The sequence below is a fragment of the Crotalus tigris genome, unplaced genomic scaffold (genome assembly GCF_016545835.1).
Source record: "Crotalus tigris isolate CLP2741 ecotype Arizona unplaced genomic scaffold, ASM1654583v1 scf7180000017644.4837335, whole genome shotgun sequence".
NCBI classification, from domain to species: domain Eukaryota; kingdom Metazoa; phylum Chordata; class Lepidosauria; order Squamata; family Viperidae; genus Crotalus; species Crotalus tigris.
Window position 1 is genome coordinate 4235124 of NW_024096536.1, and position 26757 is coordinate 4261880.

General features: G+C 35.6%; 1 protein-coding gene across 1 annotated transcript in view; it reads left to right on the plus strand.

Annotated features, from left to right (window-relative positions):
• The window catches only part of GRIN2B (glutamate ionotropic receptor NMDA type subunit 2B), a 309216-nt gene that overhangs the window by 38605 nt on the left and 243854 nt on the right, over positions 1 to 26757 (plus strand). Inside the window, exon 2 of the mRNA XM_039335649.1 lies at positions 20924 to 21352. Coding sequence (XP_039191583.1) covers positions 20942 to 21352 — 411 coding nt within the window. The 5' untranslated portion in view covers positions 20924 to 20941. The remainder of the gene's footprint in view (positions 1 to 20923; positions 21353 to 26757) is intronic.

Sequence of the window (26757 nt, forward strand, 5' to 3'; positions counted from 1 at the left end):
AGCAGTTGCCTTAAACAATTCTGTTATAAATGGATATAGATTAGTTGAAAAAGAAACAAGCTGGTGTTGCATGAGGATAGGACCACATTATGCATCCACTATGTTTAATTTTATTTTCTCTTTGTGTTCTTAAAGGGATATTATTCAATTATTTTCAAGTATTCCATTCAGTTGTACATATATTCTGTTCTATATTGTGTGATTCTTCATATGCTGTTGTAGTTTGTTTTTAAGATTGTTACATATGTCAAAGAAGTTCTGTCTTTCTCTGTATGCTTCTGTTTCCAGAGATGCAACATAGCTGTTACTAAGTAATATAGATGTCTGTGTTAAATCCATGGCCTGTGTTACAACTATTGAGTACAGCTATGTATGTTTGTTGCATTGCATTTTTTTCTGAATGAAACTTTTTGTTTCCTTTAGAAAAGGATACTGGAGTGTACCTAAGTATCCTCCAAGGACAGATAGGACTGTCCTAATATGTTTCATTGCCTTAGATGTAAAATAAGATACAATATTCCATTCTATCCACCAGTATAGCAATTTAGCATTTAAACAATATTGATAAGAGAGGATTTTCACTGCACTTGAATTAGCAAGCTCATCAACATTTTAACAATAGCATAAATTTGAATAGCTCCTAGGGAGTCTTAAAGGGGTGCTATGGCTTAGTGGTTAAAGACTGAGCTTGTCAGCTGGAAAGCCTGGGTTTGAGACCCAAGTATGCACAATGGGGTGAGCTCCCATTATTTGCCCCAGCTCCTGTAATATTTTCTTTCACTATGGAAGAAGTAGCTACTTTTGTGCAAAATTCTAATGAATTAAGTTTCCTGATGTTTTGCTGTATCAATTTAACTTAAAGTTTATGAAACAATTCAAATTTCAACGTATTACGCATTTGCAATTATTTGCTTTATCTTGGACCAATATTGACCTATGTTTACTCCATGGAAAAGAAGAAAAAAACTATTTCCAAATAACTTTCAGTTTTCATTATTTTCCGTTCCAGGATCCCAACCCCAGCTTGTGTGTATATAAGAATATATACTGTAAATAAAGTAAATGTTGTTAGTATATACTGTACTTCAAATTGATTTTTTTGTTAGGTTTTTATCCCACATTTATTACTTTAATAGAAAATAAATTTAAGGTGGTGAATGTACATAATGCTCCTTCTTCCTTCTCTTTTTCCCCGTAACAACAAATCTGTGAGGTGAGCTGAGTTGAGAGAAAATGACTGGTTGAAAAGTCACCTAGCTGACTTTCACGCCTAAGGTGGAACTAGAACTCATAGTCTCCTGGTTTCTAAACCAGCACTTTCACTAATATACCAAACCGGCTGTAATTGATGATAGGATAGCTGAGATGTGAACCATTTATACGGTGAGCTCTTAATTTCTTTTTTTCTTATTAACCCCCCCAAGAATAAAATTGCATTGTAGCCATGTAACTAATGATACATCATTTTTTTTTAATGAGGCCAAATTTATAAATCTAAAAATCTAAATCTTCATGTTTTCCTTATGTTTCCCTAAGATAAAATTGTGATTTTGGCTGGTTTGGCTGTTTTTCTTTTAAAGGAAATGTTGAACACAGTATTATAGAGAAGAAACTTACCACATTTTTCCATGGAAAATTATTACCTTCCCAACTCCTCTGCTTCTTTCCCTTAATCAATGAAGATTTTCTCAGATTCAAATTGTAGTCTCTTAGAATAATTGCATTTGAATGTCTCAATTTTCATACAAAATCTATTTTATATGGGATAACTGTATTATTTCCTGGTACAAGAGATCCTTCCCATTATTTTCCTTTCCTTGGCTGGAGAGATGGAGATCTAAAAGTAAAAGATTTAACATGTATTCTTTATCATATGGTTTATTCAAGTTTCCTTGTGGTGAATCAATTTACCAAATACTTTAGGGGGCACTATTGAGCTACATCTAAATATAGGGGTTTATTACAGGGAGGCGTGGGCAATTTTCTGGTGGGGTTGTTGTTGCTGTTGAATCTTTGGTTTTTAAGTGAGTTATTAAAACGATCCACATAGTATCTTCTAAGTGCCTTCTCACACTGAGTCCTTGAAGTACACCTAAGCTTAGGATAGTGAAGAAAATGCATTTAATTGAATAACAATCTGAGTTCATAATGAAATTCATTGGAACTATGTAACACACAAATACACACACATATATGGACATGCACATAAATATTTGATTGTTTACAAAAGTGAAAAATGTTTAATCTAACCTAGAAGGAATTTCATTTTTTCTAAGAGTTAAGTCTATAATTGATTAATTTTTCACTAGAAGCACAAGTGACATATTTGAAACATTTCCAGCCAGCCTTACTGCAGTGATCCATACCCTGATGCACAAGTCTTAATCTGAGCCATTGTTATGCATTGCATGTAGATGATCTTTGGGAAAACAAAAACTGAAAGGTTTAGTTTACATGGAATATGATCACAAAAATGTTCACAGAAACTTCATTTTACAAAAATTTGTCCTTGCTAAGTGAAATTTATATATTATAATTCTGTTTGTCTTTAGCTAATATAAAGCTTTCCTATTTTAATTACATACCAGTAGAGAAAAAATGATCTACCATGTAGCTAGTTCATAATGTGTTTTATTCAGCCAATATTTTGACTTAAATTGGAATATGAGCATAGCCAGTGAGACTTAGTTTTAAGTAAATATGTTGTTATGTCAAATTAACTAACCATCAGCCTAATAATAATAATAATAATAATGATAATAATGATAATAATGATAATAATAATAATAATAATAATAATAATAGTAAAGTTGGAAGGGACCTTGGAGGTCATCTAGTTCAACCCGCTGCTCAGGCAGGAAACTCTATACCATTTCGGACAAATGGCTGTCCAGTCTCTTCTTAAAAACTTCCAGTGTTGGAGCATTCACCGCTTCTGGAGGCAGGTTGTTCCACTGGTTAATTGTTCAAACTGTCAGGAAGTTTCTCCTTAGTTCTAGGTTACTTTTCTCCTTGCTTAGTTTCCACCCGTTGCTTCTTGTCCTGCCTTCAGGCACCTTGGAAAATAGTTTGACTCCCTCCTCTTTGTGGCAGCTCTTGAGATATTGGAACAATGCTATCATGTCCTCCCTCGTTCTTTTCTTCGTTAAACTAGACATACCCAATTCTCGCAACCGTTCCTTATATGCTTTAGCCTCCAGTCCCCTAATCATCTTTCTTGCTCTTCTCTGTACTCTTTCTAGAGTCTCAACATCTTTTTTACATTGCGGTGACCAAAATTGGATGCAATATTCCAAGTGTAACCTTACCAAGGCATTGTAAAGTGGTATTAACACTTCATGTAATCTTGATTCTATCCCTCTGTTAATGCAGCCTAGCACTGTGTTAGCCTTTTTGGCAGCTGCAGCACACTGCTTGCTCATATTTAGGTGATTGTCCACTAGGACTCCAAGGTCCCTCTCATAGTTACTACTATTGAGCAAGGTACCCCTTATACTATACCTGTGCATTTGGTTTTTCTTGCCTAAATGTAGAACCTTGCTTTTTCACCATTGAATTTCATTTTGTTAGATAGTGCCCAGTGTTCAAGTCTGTCCAGATCCTTCTGTATCTTAAACCTGTCTTCTGGAATGTTGGCTATTCCTGCCAGCTTGGTGTCATCTGCAAATTTGATGAGTTCCCCATCTATCCCCTCGTCCAAATCGTTGATGAAGATGTTGAAGAGCACTGGGCCAAGAACAGAGCCCTGGGGCACCCCACTACACACTTCCCTCCATGTAGATGCAGTTCCATTGAGGACCACATGCTGAGTACGGCCGGTCAGCCAGCTACAGATCCATCTCGTGGTGATGCTGTCTACCCCACATTTTTCTATCTTATCAAGTAGTAGGTTGTGATCTACTTTATCAAATGCCTTACTGAAGTCCAAGTAAATTATGTCCACAGCATTCCTCTGATCCACTAATTTTGTCACTTGGTCAAAGAATGCAGTAAGATTTGTCTGGCATGATCTATTTTTGACAAACCCATGTTGGCTTTTAGTAATGACTTTGTTTGCCTCTAGGTGTTCATTGTTAGTTGTTTGATTATCTTTTCCAGGATCTTCCCAGGTATTGAGGTCAGGTTGATAGGTCTGTAATTTCCTGGATCCATTTTTTTCCCTTGTTTGAAGATGGGAACTATATCAGCTCTTTTCCAGTCTTCTGGTAATTCCCTAGTGCTCCAGAATCTTTGAAAGGTATAGTTCAGTGGTTCTGAGATTACATCTGCCAGAACCCTGGGGTGTAATCCATCTGATCCTGGTGATTTGAATGCTTCTAGGCTGGACAGGTGCTCACTTACCATTTTCTTGCCTATCTTAACTTGTGTTTCTATTCTGTTTTTTATGGCACTATTTTTGATAGGTTAATCTGTTTTTTCCCTTTGTGTAAAGACAGATGCAAAAAACGAATTAAATAGTTCTGCTTTCTTCTAGTTGCTTGTCACCTTCTTGCCACTTTTACTTCATGATGTGTGCCTCTGATTGTTATCACCCCTTCATTCCATTTATTTTTAACTCATCTTTTGTATTATCTTTCACATCAATCCAGCAGATATACTCTACTGTTTATAACTATAATTTGTTTTGTAATTTTTAGATCATTAAAATCTAATATTTAGATAACGTCTGAAAAGCAATAACAATAGGTGATCAGTGAACAATTCATTTTTTTCTCAACTGCATTAAGTATTTTCTGCAGAATTAATGAGTGAGTGTTTAGTGATGCTTTCCATTAAGCAATCACCAATGGAGAAAGATAACTGAACATTGAGTAAGATGGGCTTGATGGATAGAGCTTGGTTTGTGTTTGTGGAAAAAATGAAAATTGAAGGCACCTGGTCAAAAAGAAAAGAAAAAGAAAATCCAGAATAAACAAAAAGGAAACATTGAGTTATGAAATCTGTCTCTTCATCAAAATCTGTTTCATTTCCCCCCTAAATGCTGCAATCATTGCTCTTTATGTTTTTGTATGTGGATAGCGTTACAAATCGATCATTGCTTTGTACTATGGAACAGGCCAGCAAATGTTCAACTGTACTGAGTTCTTGAAGTTGGCTATATAGTCTCATTACTATTATTAGAACATCTTGAAAAGAGAGCTAGGATTTGAATTTACCATACAATTAGAAGAACAATATGGCTGAAGGCACATTCCAATGCACTGTGAAAATATGTTATAGCTAGTAGTTTGACAATCTACTCATTGATCAAATAAGAATTTCTTTATGTTTCTGTTAAAGTGTTTTCTCCAATCCTTGAAAGGCATAAAAGTATGTTGGCATACTTTGTTCTGATCTCAGTACTGATCCCTGTTGTGTCTTAATCATATGCCTGGGAATGGTGCTGTTCTAATGAATCTCAAGATTATTGGGTTGTAGGTTTTGTTTTTCCTCCCGTCAAACTTCATCAGCCACTCCAAGGAGGGAGGAACTCTAAACAATAATGTGTATAGAATTATAGAAAGGATGAGTTTTGACAGATGGCTCCACTGATATTTTAGCCATTTCATAAATATTGTGTTAGTTTTGGAAAAGTTTTTTGTGTAGGTATTTTCAAAGGCAGCCTGATTAGTTGCTGACTTTGTATTTGTCATTTAAAGAGTTGGCTTTTCTCCCTTCTCAGATTTTTCTTTCTGAACTCAAGAGAGGGAGGAGAATCTATGAAAGAGGGGAGTCAAATTTTTACTCCCTATATCTCTGATCCCAGAAAGCAACCACTGCACTATCCAAGAATACCAGCCAATTTCATAATGTCAATAAGAGCTGGGCAGATTCCAATCCCTGAACAGCTCATGATCCTAACTGTTGATAAAACTTTCTAGATCATTCGTACGACAAGGCTTATGTTACAAAAATATAAAAAACACTGTTTTTAAACTTGAACAGCTAAAGAGAAATTTAAGTTGATGCTGTAGTTTGCTGGGGATGAGACAAAGACTGTTTTATGAGAATACATCTTTTAAAAACAGTTAATGAAGTATCATATCAATCCAGTTACTACAGGACATAATGAGCACTAAAATGAATGCAAGATAAAGAAAAATATGTAAATAAAGTAGTGAGTTAATGAACAGTCAGGCAAGAACAGAAAAAAGATAGGGAAAGATTAGGATGACTGTATAAAATAGTTATTGCTTTAGTAATCTTAGAATATTTTTTGTCCTATTTTTAATTGGATGAACTGGGCAATAAGTGATGCACTAAACTTTTGTGTATTCTGAAAATGACAATTTATTTCTGAGCTGTAAAACAGTCCTGTATTTGTAGTCATGTAGCAGCAGCCACAGGTCCTCAGCAGGTGGCACCATCTAACTAACCTTGGCTTATGTTGAAAAAGTAAGCACTAGATCTGATTAGTAGTCAGCTGGAAGACTACGAGATAATTGTAGGTTTTTTAAACTAGACAGGGAAACTTAAAAAAAAAAAAATCCTCCCAAGATAAGGCAATTTCCATAGTTTTGTCAAGGAAGAACATAGATGCTGTATATCTACCAAGTATTGAATTTAAGAGCAGCCAGTTTATTCTAGGAAATATATATGGATGTTTACAATGTTTTTATGCTATAAAAAGAGCCAGCATTGTTCTCAAAGCGTGCTTTTGCTACACTGTAATAAAGTTGGATATATTCATGTCAAACACATTTCACTTTGCTATCACGTTGCCCCTTTTCCTGCTATTTTAGAAAGTACAGTAAATAAGACAGTTCACTGTCCTGATAGAGAACATGATTGGTTATCAATTAGACATGATTAACACAAATACTTTGCTATTTCTACTGGTTAACTATTCATAAAACTGAAACCTGTTGAGGTTTTTATATGTATTTCAGTACTCTTTCCTTCCACGTATGAAACAGAAAGGCCATTTCAAAAATTGTAGACCTTCTAAAATTCAAATGCTCCATTTTCTTCAGCACAAGTTTTTTTCTTTCATTGAGGCTTTTCAAAAGGCAACTAAATAGATTTTTTCCCCTCTAGTGATTAGCATTATGATTCATTGATGTGACTTATTGGGAAGCAATAGTAAACTGAAGACTACTCAGTGAAAAGTGGAGCTGACGACTACAGTGGAATGAAGAACCAGAAATAGACTAACTTTTTGTAATCCATCTGCAGACAAGGAGTGGACTCTATACCCCTTCTTCTTCTCCTTCTCCATAGCATAAAATCCTGCCCATTCAGAAGTAAAGGAAATTCAGCAGGCAGACTCCCCCCCCATTATTATTATTATTATTATTATTATTATTATTATTATTATTATTATTATTATTATTATTATTATTTTTGCACTGGGCAGTAGCATATTAGAAACATACAACACTTTGGGTACTAAATCACCACTTTTGATTTGTAATTGAACTGCAATTGTATACCAACAGATAGCTCCAATGTTAGGACAAATGCAGCAAGAATTAAGAAATTTCTCCTAAGAAATAACTCCATCTTTAGTTATTAAAATGTATCTTTTCTTTCTTGATCACCCAGAAAGGACATATCTTTTGAAGGGAAACCATGAGTGTTGTGGCACTTATAAAGACTTCCTTTAATTGAACTTGTCCCTAGAGACTTCATGGAATCAGCTATTTTCCATTCAAGTCTTCTAGGCCTCTCACTCACCCAAGTATGAATTAGGTTAGAAACTTTTAGGTTTTTGTAGATTAATCTATGACCATCAGAAACAATATGTGCTGCCAGACTAACGAGTTTAGCAAAATATAAATATCATGGACTAGAACTTGCTTCTCTACTATGAAAGCTCAGGCTATAATAAAGTTGTTAATACTGATGTTGCAGAATTGCTTTACTCCACTTCCTCTACCTGCTATGATGCCTATGCTGGATGGCTCCAAGGTTAAGAGAAAAGCACTCTTTTTGTATTCTGGAATTCTGTATGTAGAAGCACGAGGTAATCTTGTCAGTGCAATTTTGCTATTGATCTTTGCTGGTAATATATACTTATAAATGTGTGGCATGATGTTTTTATTTCTCATTTCCCTGCCTTATTTTACATGACTGTAAACGGTAAATCTAAAAATAGGTCATATTGCCCATGTGATAGGGAAAAGTTAATAACAAAATACGCAGTATAGTGAATCTCTTTTTAAAATGTTGCACTGTATCTTCATATATTGGATTTCATTTCTTTGCCAACAGTCATATTAATTTGCTCAATAAGTATCTGAGATATAGGATATTACATGTGAATACTAACTTAAAACTGAACTGGAAAGAATAAGCTTTTTGAGCAACAGTTTTTGGCATTTGTGTGCCAGCATCACAGAGACCCACTTTATCACTGAACGGCTTTTGTGATAAATTTGCTTAAATTTCTAGTTCATATAAATCAGGCAGGATTAGTTGCATCCTTATTGGCTAGTACCTTAATATTCTTTATCTTGACATCTTTAGCATCAAACAAAAGATGATTATGAGACAAGTTCTTTTCACTCTTGTAGTATAATATATATTTTTCTGTGTAGTTTAATGTGTTATCCACAGATAGTAATTTTAAGGGCAGAATCAAACTATGGTAAAATTGTTAAGCCAATCTGCAGAACTATTAAAATAGTGGGATAAATAGGAAAAACTAAGCAAATTAGTTGATCACACAACAGTTCCTAAAATGTGCTTTTATCAGAACATGGAATAATCTTCTAATGATAGAAACCCCACTGTCTGAATAATTTCAAACCATCTAATTTGTGAGGGATATTTAGGGAAGAACACTTGAATAACCATGGAAATTTTTTCTAAGTTCGGTACTTGTCTTTCTATGGTTCTATGAATCAATCTATTCTGTGATTTTTGCTTGAAGAAGTATTGTGATATACATATGACTATAAACTACCTGATATCATTTAGTCAAGTTAAGGAAATAAGCTGTGAAGTGGAATAACAATATAAATCTGTTAGCCAGAGCTGATTGAAATAGTGTAGCAAAAAACCCCCAGGAAATTACCTAAATTGCATTCTTTAGAACTAGTTTCAGTGCTGTTAACTCAAGCCTTTCAATAATAAAAGTTTGTTTAAATACAAGATGAAAGTGCAATTATAAATGTTGGGGACAGATTCCTATCACCTAGTGGATTCATTAAAATAAAAGTGTCCCTACATGTTGGGTCCAGGTTAAATCAGTTAGTAAAAAAAAAAAAAAAGATTAAAAACTACCCTATCAATAAAGTTGATTTAATAAAGATTTATATGACACATTCTTGAATCTGATTTCTCTGATATGAATAGATATTTGCCAGAGATTCATCCACAGTTAAAGGAAAATAAAATTGTTAAATGAAGAATTGGGTTAATTCTCTATACTGTCCCAACTCCTTTCTAAAACTGAGGGGCAGCTTGAGGGAAAATGCTTTCCAGTCCACTATAATGAATATACATGATTGGCATAATCAGTGACTGAGCATATTGTTATTCTTTGTTACTAGTTTCATTTATTAGTGCCCAAAATAAACATGGCATTTTACAAACCAAAAAGCTTGCCCAAATTGGCCTTCTAACTAAATGCAGCATTGCACTCTATATGAATGACAACATCTCTATAGAAAATACATCGTGGGGTATATATGTGGAGAAGGGAGGAATGGTTCTGATTCTGACTGGGAGAGAAATGTATTAGACCGCTCAGGAGAAATTATTGGATGAAAAGCAAAAGAAATCTCAGAGCAAAGTATTTAAACAGAAAAAAGAATATATATGAAAGTAAAGTAGAGCCCTATCAAACCCAGCAAAAATACTACAAGTGCGGTAGTTATTTCTTTCTCACTCTCATAGGATGGGAATGAGGCAATGGCCATTTACCAGACAATATCCCAAACACTTTTTCCATAGAATCAGATTATTTTCTGTCTCTTCACCTCAACTGAAAGTAACAAGCTGATACACTGTTCTGGACTTAGTCACTTTAATGACAGCTCCTTGCTGCTGCTTACTGGGTCCTCCTCCTTCCACAAGGGTCAAAGACTGTCAAACAATTTTCAGAGTACTTTGAAATCATCCTGGAATAGTCCAGCAGTTTTGTTTCCTTTTGAGGCTAGTACACAACAGGTCGTGTTATGATAATTTCTTTCACAGCTATCCATAAATATAAGTCTGTCTGCAAAATTAACCTAGTCATTTCATAATACACTATCCTTGTTTCCTTTCTCTTTAATTTATTTCTGTGCTATTGTCCTGCATCGTAAGCTATCTTACTATTTTCATGTATCTAGATAATAAATGTTTGCATTTCTTGCAGTTTTAGATGTCTATTAAAACATTGTTCCCCTGATTAATATTAATATTAAGTATGAATTCCTAAGCTCAAATCTTAATGAGTTTAGATAAGAGATATAATAATCTCTATCTTTTCTAAAAGACACCTAAAATTACTAGAACAACGTGGGCTGTTCTATGATAATAGCATCATGTTGAGCATTAGGAATTGATCTTCACTATACATATATATCAGAACCACAAATCATTATTACATTTGTCTACTGTCTAATATAGTATAAGCTGATGCCAAAGAAGTCTTTTAAAAATTGTTCTGAAAGAAGCTTAGGTACAACCTTGATAGTGCATTCATTTTGGGCCTCTTTGTAGCTTTTGGACCTCAAAATCACAAGCACTATGCTTTACTTGTGTTTGCCAACTATTAAACAGAGATTTAAAAGCATAACAGATAATACTACTTGCCACTGATATTTATTTGTTTGTATCCTATCTTTATTATTTTTACAAATTAACTCAAGAAGCAAACATATCCAACACACTTCCCTCCTTCTATATTCCCCACAACAACCCTGTGAGGTAGGTTGGGCTGAGAGACAGTGACTGGCCTAAAATCACCCAACTGGTTTTCATAGTTAAGGCAAGACTTGAACTCACAGTCTTTCACTTTCTAGCTGGGTGCCTTGACCACAAGATCAAACTGGCTCTTTCTCTCATAGTATGTTGATAATGTTTTTATATTTTATTGATATTTGCCTCAGAAATAACATATAAAAGTGCAGTATTAATATTCTTGTAGAATTTTGGTTTGCTAGTTCTAATATCTTGGCTAAATTCCAATTTCAGTTAAATTTAAATTTTCCCCAGATTCAGTTGAAGATGTTTATTTCCTCTTGTGGCATAACTTTGACATTATTTTGAAATTTTGTATTTTTGTGTTAATCTCAATTACCTTCTATTATAATTAAATCGGTCCTCGAAGAGTGAGAGGAAGAGTGGTGAAAGAATAGTAAATCAGCAATTTTTCTTCAAAATTGAAGGTGTTTTGAATATTCTTTAAAAATTGGTACTACTTCTGCATTATTAATTATAGACAAAATATAGACACATATAGACAAAATATACACCTGTAATAAATAGTATAAAATCAATTTGCATTTTCTTTTTCATTTGCTGCAGTTAGAAGAGGATCAAGGATGCAGTTCCCAAATATTTTTTCACATGGGGCTTGAAACAGGAAAAAGGAGATTTGCTTTAGAGTTTTTTGAACAAACAAAAAGAGAAATTAAATATTTTAAATTCTAAAGTGTAGTACATAAATCTTAAGAAAAACTGAGATGCCAGTATATAAATCTTGCTAGAACTGCATCTCAGTTTTTATATCTCTTCACTGCATCTTAACAATATTTATTAATTATTTAAAAATGTATGTGCTACTCAAGTCAGATGGCTGTAAGAAAAATCAGAGTGTTTGTGCAAGGCCCATTCAAGGAAAACGTAGGATGTGGATTTCTTTGAAAAGCGAAATAAAGGTCTGTTAAGGATGTATGAACTCTTTTTCCCCCTAGGGAAAACTCAGTGAAACTAAGTTGCGGTATACTCAGATTGGGCAAAATTAAATACTACTTCACACAAACAACAATGGGATTCAGTTCCTTAAAAGACACTAATGACTGATAAATGGCTTAAAAAAGAGACTCGACAAACCATGATGAATAAAACTAAAGATACCTAATTATGACAGCTGCATATTACTTCCTGTATGAAAAGCAGTAGATTGCTGAATGCTTGTTGCTAAGGGAACAATAGGTAAAGGAGGAAAGCTTGTGGCTTTCTCATGCAATTTGAGTAACTGTTATTTGATGGTATCCAAAAAACCCTCATATTCTCCAGTACAGGAGATGGAGAATCCACCAATGGGTTTTCACTGTCTGCCTGCTCTTGAGACCAAGTAGCCAAACTTGACACGCCCCCTCTTGCTAGGAGATCCAGTCTTGACTTGGATGTTTGGATGGATTTATTAACAAAAGCACAAAGTCCAGAACAACAATTGTCATACTTTATAATATTTTAGAAATGCATGTTTTTATTTCCAGGGTCAGAGAATTCCATCACATGGAATTACACAAATTAATGAATTGCCATTCACTAATCCAATAAAAAATATGCATTGTATCAAACATTGGGTCTCATAGACATTTATCATATGTATTACATTGAATGTTAAACTTGGTTGCTATTTTCTTCTAAACATTTCCTTAATCATTTAATGCTGTCCTTTAAATATTCTTAACCAACATGTTCTCTGAAAAAATTATAATTGGCCTGTGAGGCCTGACTTTTGGTACCCCCTATATATCTGAAAATATGAACTTACATCTGAAAAAAATTTGTCTCTGATAACTTGACTGGCTTTTTTTTACAATACATCAATTCATAATTTTGATTAGATTTTTTTCAGTTTCATATCTGATCATTATCAAAAGCCATACATGAGTTTGTGGTTGCAATACTTTTTTTCCCTGTTGCCTGTCTTCCTAATTCTTGGCTGCTATAATCTAGCATTCTATTTTACAAAATACTTCAAAGTAATGTATTTACATTATTTATACATTGTTAGTAGGCATTGCACACCCAGGTAAAATACCACAAAAATCAGAGGATCAAAGACAAAAAAATAATAATAATAAAAAATCAACAACACTAAAGTATGCAAAAGAACATGTGCAGAGTGTATGACAGTTAATCGACTTTCTGCTATTTTGCCTCCTTGTGGTATATCTGAGTTTGTTTCTCTCTGTGTGTATGTGTGTTCTTGAGAAGAATAAGTATAGAATGTGGGGACTGATGCCAAAAGTATATATTCTCCGTATTCTCAAGGCCATCCCAGCTGTGTACTAAAACAAATAGGCTTCTATACAGGGCAGCAACAACACTATAGGAAAATCATTTCATATTGTGAGAAGAATGTAATGATAAACGACTCCATTATTTTACCAAGAAAATCATATGGATAAACAATGGCTGATGATATAGTGCTGGGTGATGAACTCCTCAGGTCGGAGCACTCAAAACTCTACTGAGGAAGAGCTGAGAATCACTAATGGTGCAACGAGTTGTTAGATTAAAGCCTTTGGGGCATCTAGTTTCTGATGCTGTGTAGAGAGGAAAATAAAATCCCAAACTGCAAAGACAGAATTATAATGGGAACATGGAATGTAAGAAGCTATTTCTGTAGAACAACTCAGTATAGTGAAAAATTGAATGAATTGATTGCAGGTAGTCTTCCACTTGAGACCAGGATTTCTGTTGCTAAGCAAGGCAATTGTTAAGTGAGCTGCGACTGATTTGCAACCTTTTTTTGCCACAGTTCAGCGATGCACCGGAGTTGTTAAGTGAATCATGTGGTCATCAATCAAATCTGGCTTCCCCCATTGATTTGGCTTGCCAGAAGCCAGCGGAAAGGGTGATAAATGGTGACCACATGACTCCACAATCCTAAATAGATGCCATTGGCCAAGCTCCCAAATTGCAAATCAGTGTCTGTGCAGATGCTATGATCTTCTTTGGTGCAAGGACTGGTCATCCCTTTTTTTTTTCAGTGCGAATGTAACTTTAAACCAATCACTACACAAATGGCTTTAAATTGAGGACTACCTGTACATTCCCAACATCTTAGCCAAATTGAAATGGATTGGAATTGGACATTTTTTGTCAGATAATCATATTGTTTACTATTCAGGAGATGAGAAACAAAGGAAAAATGGTATTAATTTCATGGTCAGTAAGGTTATTGCAAATATAATATTAGGTACATGTTAATGCACTTAATGATTGAACAGTATCACTTACACTGCACAGACAACTCTTTGACAGTTATCACAAAGAGATTTCTGGACTATGCCTGATGAGGAAAAAGTAGCTAAGGCATTTTATAGTCAGTTTCTTGACAGCAAGATGTGCTTTGTGTTGTTGGAGATTGGGATAGCAAAACTGGAAACACAGGTAGTCCGCGACTTATAACAGTTCATTTAGTAACTGTTCAAAGTTACAAATGGCACTGAAGAAAGTGACTTATGACTTTTCACAGTTATGACCTTTTCAGCGTCCCCATGATCATGTGTTCAAAATTCAGATGCTTGACAACTGATTCATATATATGACCGTTGCTGTCTCCCAAGATCATGTGATTACCTTTTGTGACCTTTTTGAAAAGCAAAATCAGTGGGGAAGCCAGATTCACTTAACAACTGGGTTACTAATTTATCAGTTGTAGTGATTCACTTAACAACTGAGGCAAGAAAGGTCATAAAATGGGGCAAAATTCAGTTAACAAATGTCTCATTTAACTACAGAAATTTTTAGCTCAGTTGTGCTCGTAAGTCAAGGACTACCTGTAGTAAGAGGAAAATGTATTTGGCCACATGACCTAGAAAATGGAAATTAAACAGGAGAATGACTTAATAATTTCTGCCAATCTGCCAATGATTTATTAATTGCGAATACAGTTGTCAAGCCCTGCGGGGCTTGCCATTTGCTGGTGGGGGGAAGTTAGAAGAGGACATACCACCGCCGTTCCAGGCTGCAGCTCTTCCCCAACACCTCGCTTGTCCACCGGCCTCAGTGGGAACCAGGCCCAGAAGCTCCGCCGACCAGCTGGGCGTCGGGAGCCGGCAGGACGCTAAGAGGAAGAGCTACGAGGCACGCAATGACTCACCATTGCTGAAGCAGCCGGAACACAATGCAGCAGCAAACGGCTCCACCTTAATCAGGCAGAAGGCTGGACAGAGAGGCAGGGCTCAGCAGGAAGAGGGCTGGGGCCAGACAAGTGGACTTTTAAAGGCAGCCGGACGGATGGTGGTTTCTGGGTGGAGGGTGGGGTTGTGGGTGTGGCACTGTTATAAAAAGCACTGGGAGCAAACCACTCCCAGTGCTGACTTTGTTTGTTAGGCATTAAACTACCTAACTTGCACTACATTCCTGCATTCCTGTCTTTCTTCATTCAGGACGACGACGGACCTAGTTTGACAACAATTTTCTAACAACTGAAACAATGGACATCATCAGTTGGAGTATACAGAAAACAAATAGATTATTTTATTGGTAAAGGGTTGGCAGAGCTCAGTCATAAGAGCAAAGATATATCCAGGGATGATTGTGGAGCAGATCACCAATTGTTATGTGCAAATTCTAAGTTATGCTAAGTAGAAGAGAGCCAACCACTTTGCATGATATGGTCTTATGCATATATGTTCCATTTCAAGGAAAACATCAGAGTCCCTTGGAAGTCCTGAACCTAATGGATAGGGAACTAGAGAACTGTGAAATGAATTTAAAGTAGCTGGTAAGGATGAAGGCGAAAAGAGGTTGTCAAAGGTAATAAAACAGAAGAAAGCAAACTAAATGTCAGGAAAAAAAGCATGGAAATTGCCAGGAAGAATAGAGAAGCCAAAGCATATGAAAAAACAAAGAACTCGGAACAGAATGTAAAAATAAAATTTCAGAAAACTCTTCTGAGAGAGACAAGGAGCAATACTATCACATTTGTAAAGGCATCAGAGATGGAAACAGACATTAAAAAAACCAAGGAAAGTCTCCTAACATTCCAGTCTCTAATTGGTATGCTAAAGGAAGTCAATGGCAGATAACTAATGTAAAGAAGCTCAAATAAGATAGGCGTACATTGAAAATTTATACAGTAGAGATGTCAACACCCAAGATGTCGTAAAACAGGGGTCCCCAATCTCTGGGCCACAGCCTATTCGGAATTGGGCTGTGTGGATGGCTGGCCAGCACTCAGCTCAACTTGCACAAGTGGCAGGCCAGAGGGCAATCACACACATGCACACTAGCCCACCACTCATGCATGCCAGTTCTCCTCTCTGCCCCAGCCAGGCTGTCAAACTGCAAAGGTTAGGGACTGTTGTCTTAAAAGATATTCCTTATTTACAACTACTAGAAGATAAAACTAGATTAGCACTTTGGTTATTATGAAGTCAGAAGAGTATAGGAATTAATGAAATATCTATAGAAATATGGCAAGCAAAAGGGGAATAATCAGTAAAGGTTCTAACCAAACTATGCCAGCAGATCTGGAGAATGACATGTGGTCAACAGATTTGGGAGAGGTCATTCTACATATCATTTTTAAAGAAAGAAGATTTAACAGAGTGTTCAAACTATTATAAAATATCTTTAATATCACATTGTAGCATAAAAAATGCTTAAGATTATGTAATGCAAAATAGAGTACTACAGAGGAAGGGGAGATGCTAGATATTCAAGCCGGTTTTAGAAAATGCAGAGGAACAAGACACATTATTGCTGATACATACTGAATAATTGGGAAGGACAAAGAATACCAAAAGAAGTCAGTGTGTGTTTCATTAACAATAGAAAGGCCTTTGATTGTGTCAACCATGTCAAACTGGAATGTGCTTAGGAAAAAGAAATCCCAGAACATCGTTGTTCTCATCCATGTACAGAACAAGTAGCCACAATGTATAGAAAAAGAGATTGTCTGCAGTCAGGAAAGAAGTGAAGCAAGGCTGTATTTGCTTCCTTCCTTCCTTCCTTCCTTCCTTCCTTCCTTCCTTCCTTCCTTCCTTCCTTCCTTCCTTCCTTCCTTCCTTCCTTCCTTCCTTCCTCCTTCCCTCCCTCCTTCCCTCCCTCCCTCCCTCCCTCCCTCCCTCCCTCCATCCATCCATCCTTCTGAATATATATTGAGGAAGACTAAATTGGAAGAAAATGAGAGTGGTTTCTAAACTGAAGGAAGAAATATCAATGCCCTGTGCTACACTGATAACATTACACTGATAACTCACCCCTTTCCTATCTTGTGTATTGGTTTACATGCACAAAATCATTTTGTGCCACTTGAGCCTATTCCTTAACTGAGAGGACTGCTTTCAGTCACCGGTGCCTTAGTCACTTTCTATCTGGACTACTGTAATGTGCTTACGTGGGGCTGTCCTTGAAAAGCATTTGGCAGCTTCAAATAGTCCAGAAAGCTGTGACACATGTAATTTTGAATGCACCATGATATGCCAATGTAACATCAATGCTATGTGAGCTGCTCTGTTTTCCAGTAAGTTTCTCAGTGTAATTCATTGTACTGGTTGTTATCTTTAAAGGACTAAATGGCAGGGACAGGTTACTTGCAGGATTGCCTGTCTCTAGTAGTTTTGGTTCATCCCACCAGATCTGGCAGAGTGGGCATGCTCTAGTGAAGGGATTGGCCATACCTTCTCTTTGGGGTACCTGCCCTATGAAACAGCCCTCCTCTGAGATTTGGATGGCCCCAACCCTACTGGCCTTTTAGAACTTGGTTTTCCTCCTAGGTGTTAGAGCCCAGTATGTGAGCTTGTGGTTTTGTAGGAAATGACCAGGCTGAGACAGAGGGAGGGGTCAAACACATCATCAGTCATGAGTCCCTCAACATCCACAAGAAATCTAAGTCCAGAGATCTTTATACCCATTTGAACTGTCTGGATTTCCTGATTTTCCTGGCACTTGACAGGTTTATGTTTTAGAGATTTTGTAAGGGTGCCTTGACTATGCTTTTTAATTGGTTGCCTTTTATTTTTTATACTATGTTTATGCTTTTTTTTGTTATCCATCAAGAGGTATTGATTAAAATTGTTGCTATATACATTTAAAAATAAAATAATTAAAAAATAAACACACAATGAAGATATTAAAGAAGTGGATGGCTTCAGTGTTTATGATTGATTATCAACAGTAAAGGAACAACATGTGAAGAAATAGCATACAGATGAGCAATTGCAGCTTAGCAATGAAGGACTTGGAAAAGATATTCAGATGCAGTGACATGTCTGTATCTACAAAGATCAGAATCATGTAGGCAGTAGTTTTCCTCTGTCATTCCAAGGAAGTAAAGTGATGCTTCTGAACTGTAGTTTTGAAGAAGACTCCCAAGCATACCATGAATGGCCAAGAAAGTAAACAAATGGACCATAGAACAAATTAATTCAGAGCTCATTTGAGGTACAAATGATCAGGCTCAAATTATCATACATAGAGACATTATTCGAACAAGTGTATAATACAGAGAAAGGTGGAAGAAAATAGATAAACGGGTTTGATTCTAGAAGCAATGGGTACACAATGGTAAGATTTGAAGGGCTAGTTTAGGAACTGATAACCAAAGCAGGTCTATCTATGTGGTAATTAAACCCTGACATAATTTGATGGCATATAATTAATCAACCAACCAATCTAATGGCAACAGTTCTGCCTAATCAAATTAGCAATAAATTATGTCAGATTCTCAAGGTCTTTTTGTTTGGAGAAGTCAGTAGATATTTCATGCACTCTTTCCTTTCATGTTTGGTAAGTGGATTTGATCCCTGTTTGAAATAGTAAAGTAGTAGTAATATCTGTTATCTGTTCCGATTTTGTTTTCATTTATTTGTCAAATTTACTGTTTTTATTTATTTGTCAAATTTACCCATTTGTCCAATGATAATTTGTCTAATGATAGCTCAATGATTGTGATAATAATTTTTAAGAGCACTGAGTTTCATACGTATGTGTAACTTTAGTACCACTAACATGATCACTGCTGACTGATGGGATTTCTGTTGTAAAACAGAACAAGGAATTTTACAAGTGTCCATATATCATTGTCTTCCACTTGGAAACCATTCCTATATATTTTTCTACCAATCTCATCAGAGAAAATCCATTAAGTAGGAGAAGACAGATGGATTGTGCAGAATATTTTTATTGGGAGCGCTGTGACCATATGATGTGAGAGCATCCTCTAGGACAATGGTATCAAACTGCTGGCCCACGGGCTGGATGCGTTATGCCAAAACCGCGCCCATCCCATTGCCGGCAATAGGAAAAAGTCGTGATACGTCATGACACACCATGTGATGTCGCAAGTTTGACATCTGTGCTCTAGGACTATTTTATTATAATGGACTATATCCGTACTGATGTTACTGCATGGGCAGCAACTTTCTTAGTTCTATTTAAACTAAATGAAATACAAAACTGTGTTAGGTTTCTCTCACTTACTTTATTAGTAAAGATATTCCCTTCAATGCAGTCAGTAATTTTTCCCCTCTGTCTCTTGATATTTTTCTGGAATATAATGGTGAATCTAGGGATGGATTATAATCAAAGAGATTATGCAAGTTGCCCTGAGCTCTTAACTTCTGATGCAATTGAAAGAAAAGAGCTTTTATAATTTAATGATAATCTGAGCACTTGTGATATATTATAAATCATCACAGAAGGAGAATTAGGCCAGGTTTTAGATCTGAATAAACTACTTTCCAATCATTTCAGGATTTCATATTAGCAAAGTAAGTAACATGGATCTATGGTCTGAGCATCAGATTACATGCCAGGTACTACTATTTTTTACTGATGAAAGAAGTAAAATGTACAAGGTAAACCTCAATGCTATGATTTTTAGATGTGGAAAACAATGATAACAATATATATGCTACTAAGGTACTACAAGAATTAATTAGCTGTGTTTTGCAGATGAAAAGAGCTGAATGCTATTAAAACAAGATAAAGGGAGAGCTGTGGCATGAGCAGGGTTGCACTGATGACCTCATAGGTCTTCATCATTTTATTGTTTAAAATGGCACGAATCAGTATATATCAGCTCTTCCATTAGCTTGAAGCCTACCAGTCCTAAGATTTGAGACTAAGGCAACCAGTACCAGATCTTAAAAAGAAAATAAGAAACACAACTGACCTTGAAGCAGTGGATTGTTATTTCAAGAAAATCAGTATTGACAAAAGACATTTTCACTACCATTCCATATTGTGAAAGTATTAATTTGTTTTTATAATTAATAATTAAAATTATTGGGACAATTTATAATTGAAATTATCAAAACAAGAATAGCTCAAACTTTTTTGAAGGAACACCAAGTTGATAGGAGAGACATTTTATTGCCACAGGATTCTTTCTTATCTCATTTTTGAATTATTCTAGGAGAGGGGAAGCTGCTGGCAAGTTCTTTTGGAAAAACAAATGGGAGCCAAGGCAAAAATAAATTTAATTATAATCTAGAGCTGTAGCTAAAATAATTTCACCAGGATCACCAGAGGACATTAATGTCTCAGCATATGATTTTAAGGTGAAACAATAGTTGGTGACTACATGTTTGACTGTTTTCTTCCTGATCAGAACTTTAATCCCCCCCCATATACTCTTATCCACAGAGTAAAGTTAAAAAAAATTCCTTGATGATTATTGAAGTCTGAAACAAGTAATAGTTTTGGCTATAACTAAAAGCATGGAAACCTTGGAAAGTTTCTGTCACTCAAAGTAAAAAATGTAGATCTGTATAGACCAATAATCTGTATCTCCATAGCAATAGCAGTAGCACTTAGACTTATATACCGCTTCATGGTGATTTACAGCCGTCTCTGAGTGGTTTACAATCTGGGTCCTCATTTTACTGACCTCGGAAGGATGAATGTCTGAGTGAATCTTGAGCCGCTCAGGATCAAACTGCTGACAGCAGAATTAGACTGTAATACTGCATTCTAATCACTGTGCCACCACAGCTCTTTCCTTAAGTAAATGGCTAACAGTGTATGTATGTAAATGCCTAAATCTCTGTAATTTATATATATCTTATTGAAACTTTTAATTTTTGTCTCATTTCAGGGAGTGTAAGAGCTGAAGATGAGGCCCAGAGCAGAGTGCTATTCTTCAAAATTCTGGCTTATGCTGGCAGTCTTAGCAACAACAGGTGGTATGGCTTGGGCTCAAAAGAACCATCCCAGCATTGGCATTGCTGTCATCTTGGTGGGTACCTCTGATGAAGTAGCTATCACAGATGCCCACAAGAAGGATGATTTCCATCACCTCTCTCTCATTCCTCGGGTGGAACTCGTTGCCATGAATGAAACAGATCCCAAGAGTATCATCACCCGCATCTGCGATATAATGTCTGAACGGAGGGTGCAAGGTGTGGTATTTGCTGATGATACTGACCAGGAAGCTATTGCCCAGATCCTGGACTTCATTTCTGCCCAGACCCTCACACCCATTCTAGGAATCCACGGAGGCTCTTCTATGATCATGGCAGACAAGGTAAATTATAGGTTATTGCACTGCAAATTCTAAGGGTTGTTTTCCATTACGGTCCTGGATAATATCTGGTGATGGTCAATGTTCCCATTATAGATGCCATAGGATGGAGTTTATATCAGTGCAGCAAAAACTGTTTTTATCCTACTATTCATTTACCAATGCAACAATTCACAAAATTTCACCATAGATAGATGGATAGATAGATAGAATTAGAGAAAATAGCAATTATGCTACTGATTTGAAAATTATCTAGAGAGAACATTAAAGATCTTGATTTTTCCAAGTTTTACAAAGCTGCTGGGAAGCCATTGCTCATAAATTTTGAGGATGTTTTATTATTTTTTAAGAAAACATCTCAGATTATCTTTATATAATGTTTAACTTAAAAGATATGAATATATGAATTACAAGAATGCTATCAGTGCAGAGCTGACTGAATTGATTAGAGGAGAAAAACATGACTGATAATTTACACATCATAGATCTGAATCTATGTAATCTAAATCATGGCATGCTATGAACATATGTATATCAGCGTATTCTAGAAAAATTTGGTAAAGTCCCTTTTTTACATTCTAATATAATTTTGCCCCCTTTATTATATTAATCCTTTTAAATTAATTTGTAGTGAAACTAATCTCTTCATTAAGTAAGGTATCAGTTCTTACAATTACTTATTCTATTTTTCTGCTATAGTTTCCTTGGATTGGTACGAATGATGATATACACAGTATAGAATTCTATTTCCCATTAGCAGAACTAATGTTGCCCTCTTGAGATTGGCCATGAGGCAATGGTAATTCTAGGTACTGGCATGATGTTTTTGTATGAAGAAATGGCAAATCTGTAGATCTATAGAAGTAGGTAATGTCAATTGTCTCTCTCTTGGTCATATTCATAAGATCGAGCATACTGTCTATCCTCTCATGTTAAGCATAAATGGAAGATATAAAGCTAGTTTTCAATAGTCTGCAAAGTGACTCACAGAGGCCCCGTTCCCTCCCCCCACATCAAGTTGGTTACACAGATGATGGGCTGTAAGAATGTTTTTTTCCTCATTCCCCTTTGAAGTGTCAGTTTAGTTGTTTTTATGGTGGCTAGAACTGCTACTGGCTATTCAAGCCTTTTTTTTTTTGCAAATAGAGGAAAAGTAGCATCAAGCTCAGATATTTTGTCTCAAGAACTCATTTGGATTTGGGGTGAAGGAATTTCTTTATAGTTTGATGATGAGAATAGTGGGATTAAAGTAGTTAGAACGGTGGCATATGCAAACAGGAAAAACTTTCATTTTAAAAAATGGACAATTACAATTAGTAATTGAAATGGCAGCATTTGTGATTTCAATTATTAATGGAGGTAAAACATAGCTTTGTAGTTATCAATGGCTTTTATTTGTATTAGCTATAGTTTGCTGACTCTGGGGAAAGACATGGAGCTAAAGTCCTTTGGTCTTGATTCAGACTTAAAAGGAAAACTTAAGTTGTTTGCCAGAGAGTTTTAATGCTATCACTGCTCTTTAAAACAGCATTACAGACTTTTCAGATTAAGTATACAAATTGTCCAATTGTACATCTAGAGGTCATATATTTCCGTCCTGATTAAAGGAACCTAGGGAAACATTTGCTTTATTCAGTTTGCCTTGACACTTTGTTCTATACAAGATAATTTGACTGAGGACTCTAAGACTTATATTTTCCGTATCTGTCCCTATTAATGTAAATCATTTCTTTAATACAGTGTGTTGCCTATTGAAACTGATCAAACATGCACACAGGGAATCGGGTCCAAAGGAAGATAGAATTGAAATTACATGCCTGCCAGCATTTTTCAGGAGTAAAAAACACAACTTGTTATGATAGAATGAAATAGATGTATGTGGCATGGTAATGAAAATAACATTTTCATTACCTAATCTATTGTATAAATATTAATTTCATAATCAGCAAAGAATCTTGTAGTGCTATAAAGACTAATTTCATTATGACACAAACTTTCTGTAGTCCAGTACAGTGAACACCACAATAAATTTACTTGTGAAAGTGCTGAAAGTTTCTTTGCTGTTTTTCCTAGTTACTTGCCACTCTATAAAGCCTTAGTAAGCTAAGAATGCTAGATTCTAAGATGCTAGAATACCGCATCCAGTTTTGGTCTCCACACTACAAAAAAGATGTTGAGACTCTAGAAAGAGTGCAGAGAAGAGTAATAAAGGTGATTAGGGGACTGGAGGCTAAAACATTTGAAGAACGGTTACAGGAACTGGGCATGGTTATTCTAGTGAAGAGAAGGACCAGGGGAAACATGATAGCAGTGTTCCAATATTTGAGGGGCTGTCACAGAGAGGAAGGGGTCAACCTATTTTCCAAAGCACCTGAAGGCCAGACAAGGAATAACAGATGGAAACTGATTAAGGAGAGATTCAACCTAGAAATAAGGAGAATTTTTTGGACAGTGAGAACAATCAACCAATGAGACAGATTCCTTCAGAAGTTGTGGGAGCTTCATCACTGGAAGCTTTCAAGAAGAGACTGGACTGCCATCTGTCAGAAATGGTGTAGGGTCTCCTGCTTGGGTGGGGGATTGGACTAGATGACCTACAAGGTCCTTTCCAACTCTGTTATTTGATTCTATTCTATTTGGTAATTGTAGAAGGTGTGTAATTTCATGATATATATTTTATTTTGCACTTTCAGATTTAGAATGTAAAACAGTTACAACTTTGCATTGATATGTGCCTTTATATAGCCACACATTTTCAGATAAATATCCTTAAAATAAGGGTGAAAATCAGGGCAAGAAATAAGTTAAAGCATGAAGAAGGAATAATGTAAGGAGACAGTTAAGCTCTGAATTAATATAGCTCTTTCATTTTTATGATATTTATTAGCATAGCTTTTTATATTTTATACTGTTATTGTTTTATTTGATTATTTTGTGCCTCTCAGAATTGCTTTCGGTGAAATGGTGGCTATAAAATTATATAAATTAATAAATATATTATATAAATTAATAAACAATAAAATAAATAAATGCAGTGGAGTGAAGACTACATAAGTAGCTCCCATGGGGAAATTATCTAATATTTATTTTTAAGCCATTTTCCAGGCAAATATATGTAAAGCATTAAAAAGGGATTGAAATGTAAACATATGAAAAATTCTATGTCACTTACAGCAAAGCTAGGATGGAGAGACAGAGTAGGGAGGAAAGACTAGGCTCTCCTTAGTCGCTTAGAAATGGTACAGTAATTTCCAAAACAACATTAGGCTGTTTGAGTTGCATGCGAATATCTCTCTTTTAAAATGTCCAATATATATATTTCACTATGAGACCCAGATGATAAATTTTTATAGTTTAACTTGAAAAACATTCATGAAAATAATCTTGCAGAAATTTTCACAGAAGAAATAAGATGTACTCAGAAAGACTCTGACTCATTTTTCTTGTGCCCAGTAATGTTTGTTTACCATTATCTTAAGTTAAGATACTGAGATTTATTCCCCATATCTTATCGTGCCTTCATTACACTAAGAGATATCAAAGACATGCCATGCCAGCTTTTTAGAGTGCACCCCCTAAATTAGTTAAGTATCTAAAGCACAGGTGTCAAACCTGATCGCGTCATGCCTTTGCGGAGCTGGGGTGGGTGTGGCCTGCACATAATACATCCAGCCCGCCGGCCGCCAGTTTGACACCCCTGATCTAAAGAGGTCTCACTAATGCTTTCCAAATTAATTCATAAAAAGTCCCACACCTTCTCACTGCATACTTAATGTTGATTTATTTTTAAAATATTTCTATGGGCATTTGCTTCATTGCTTCCCATGCTGCAAAACATTTTAACTTCAAGGGTCAGAAGAAGCAATGAAATGGTTCATTGCTAGACTTTTCTATTTTTTAAAGCCCAGGGGAAAAGCTAGCTGGTTCAGAGAAAGACAAATACGACTTTTAAAAAATCAGCTGAGTTGTAAACTTATACTTCTGTAATAGGAAAACTATGCAGGAAATGCAAGATCAGAGCAACTATCGACTCAGTTGAGGGGATGATCCTACCTCTGTGAAGTAGCCAATGAACTGCTGTGGTAGGCTTGTAAGGGAGTACACCTTATACATAGTATATAGATAGAAGCATCTGAGGTGACATAATGGGAAAACAGTATTTTAAAACTGTAACAGGAAAGCATGCTGAAAATTGCATTCATGGTGAGGAGAGGGTAAATAGAAGGCAACACCATCTGTTCCTATCTTAAATAATGATTGTTAGTCTGTTCTGGCAACAAAGCAATGAGGATTAGCCCAAAAAGAGTGAAATCAGCAATGCCTAATTAATGGCTACCGGTTGGCTACAAACAAATGTAATTGACCATTTAGCAGCTATATGCTTGCATGGTGCTTGACCCTCACTGTCTCCCTGTGCCTGATTGATAATGACATTGATACTTTTTGTCATTGCTGGATTGTTTCATCTATTTATTTATGCTACATCATTGTTGTGGGATTATAAATTCATCTTCAGGTCACAAGGTTTGAAAAATAAGAGTAGAATGAATTACAGTCCAAATAAATTGTAAACAAGATATCTTCCAACTTCTTTTTTTGAATGTCATTGTTCATATCCTATATTTTTCATGTGAGTAGCTGCTTCTAAAACTGTGCAGGAGGCAGATATTCCTTGGCAGGTGGAAAAATTCTTTTGAATATTTGTTTATCTTGCAACCAATAACAATTACTTGGGAATAAGCAATCTTTATGTTGCCCTACAAAATCATCCCCCTTCCACTGAATCATTAAAAATTATGTAAGTAAAAATAGTGAAAACTAAAGTTGATTTAATCTGACCGGCTGTATCATGGGGTCTTTTAAATAAGTTTTCCTTCACATAAGCACTGCACACTACATCTTAGAGCTGTCTTATAGGGTTAAATGGCTTCTGAGCTTGCTTCATTTGCTAGTTTATTTCATATTTAGAAGGTTGGTCACTAGTTGAAATGACTAACAACATTTCATAGCTAAATGCTGAAATGGATGCAGGGCGACATTTTTCTGTTTTGAGCATATAGCTGTTAGATAGTTTATGTCTTTTATTAATTGTTCATTTCTCTCACATTATAGCTACTTTTGTGTCACTCAAGGTTTCCAAGCATAATTAAATCTAATAAAATACAATAAACATTCCAATAAAATAAATAAAAACCAAGCAGATGCAATAAAATAACAAACTAAAACTTGCCATTCTGTAAAATAAATGTTGATAAGAAATGCACCCAGACAGAGGAAGGCTAGTAGAAAGGATCAAATATAGCTTCCTAGGCCAGAAACCTCCACAATTTAGATGCAGTCACTATTTATTTCTTCAAGAGAACAAGGATGGAAGTAGGTTCCAGCCAGTGGGGATGCATGCAAGTACC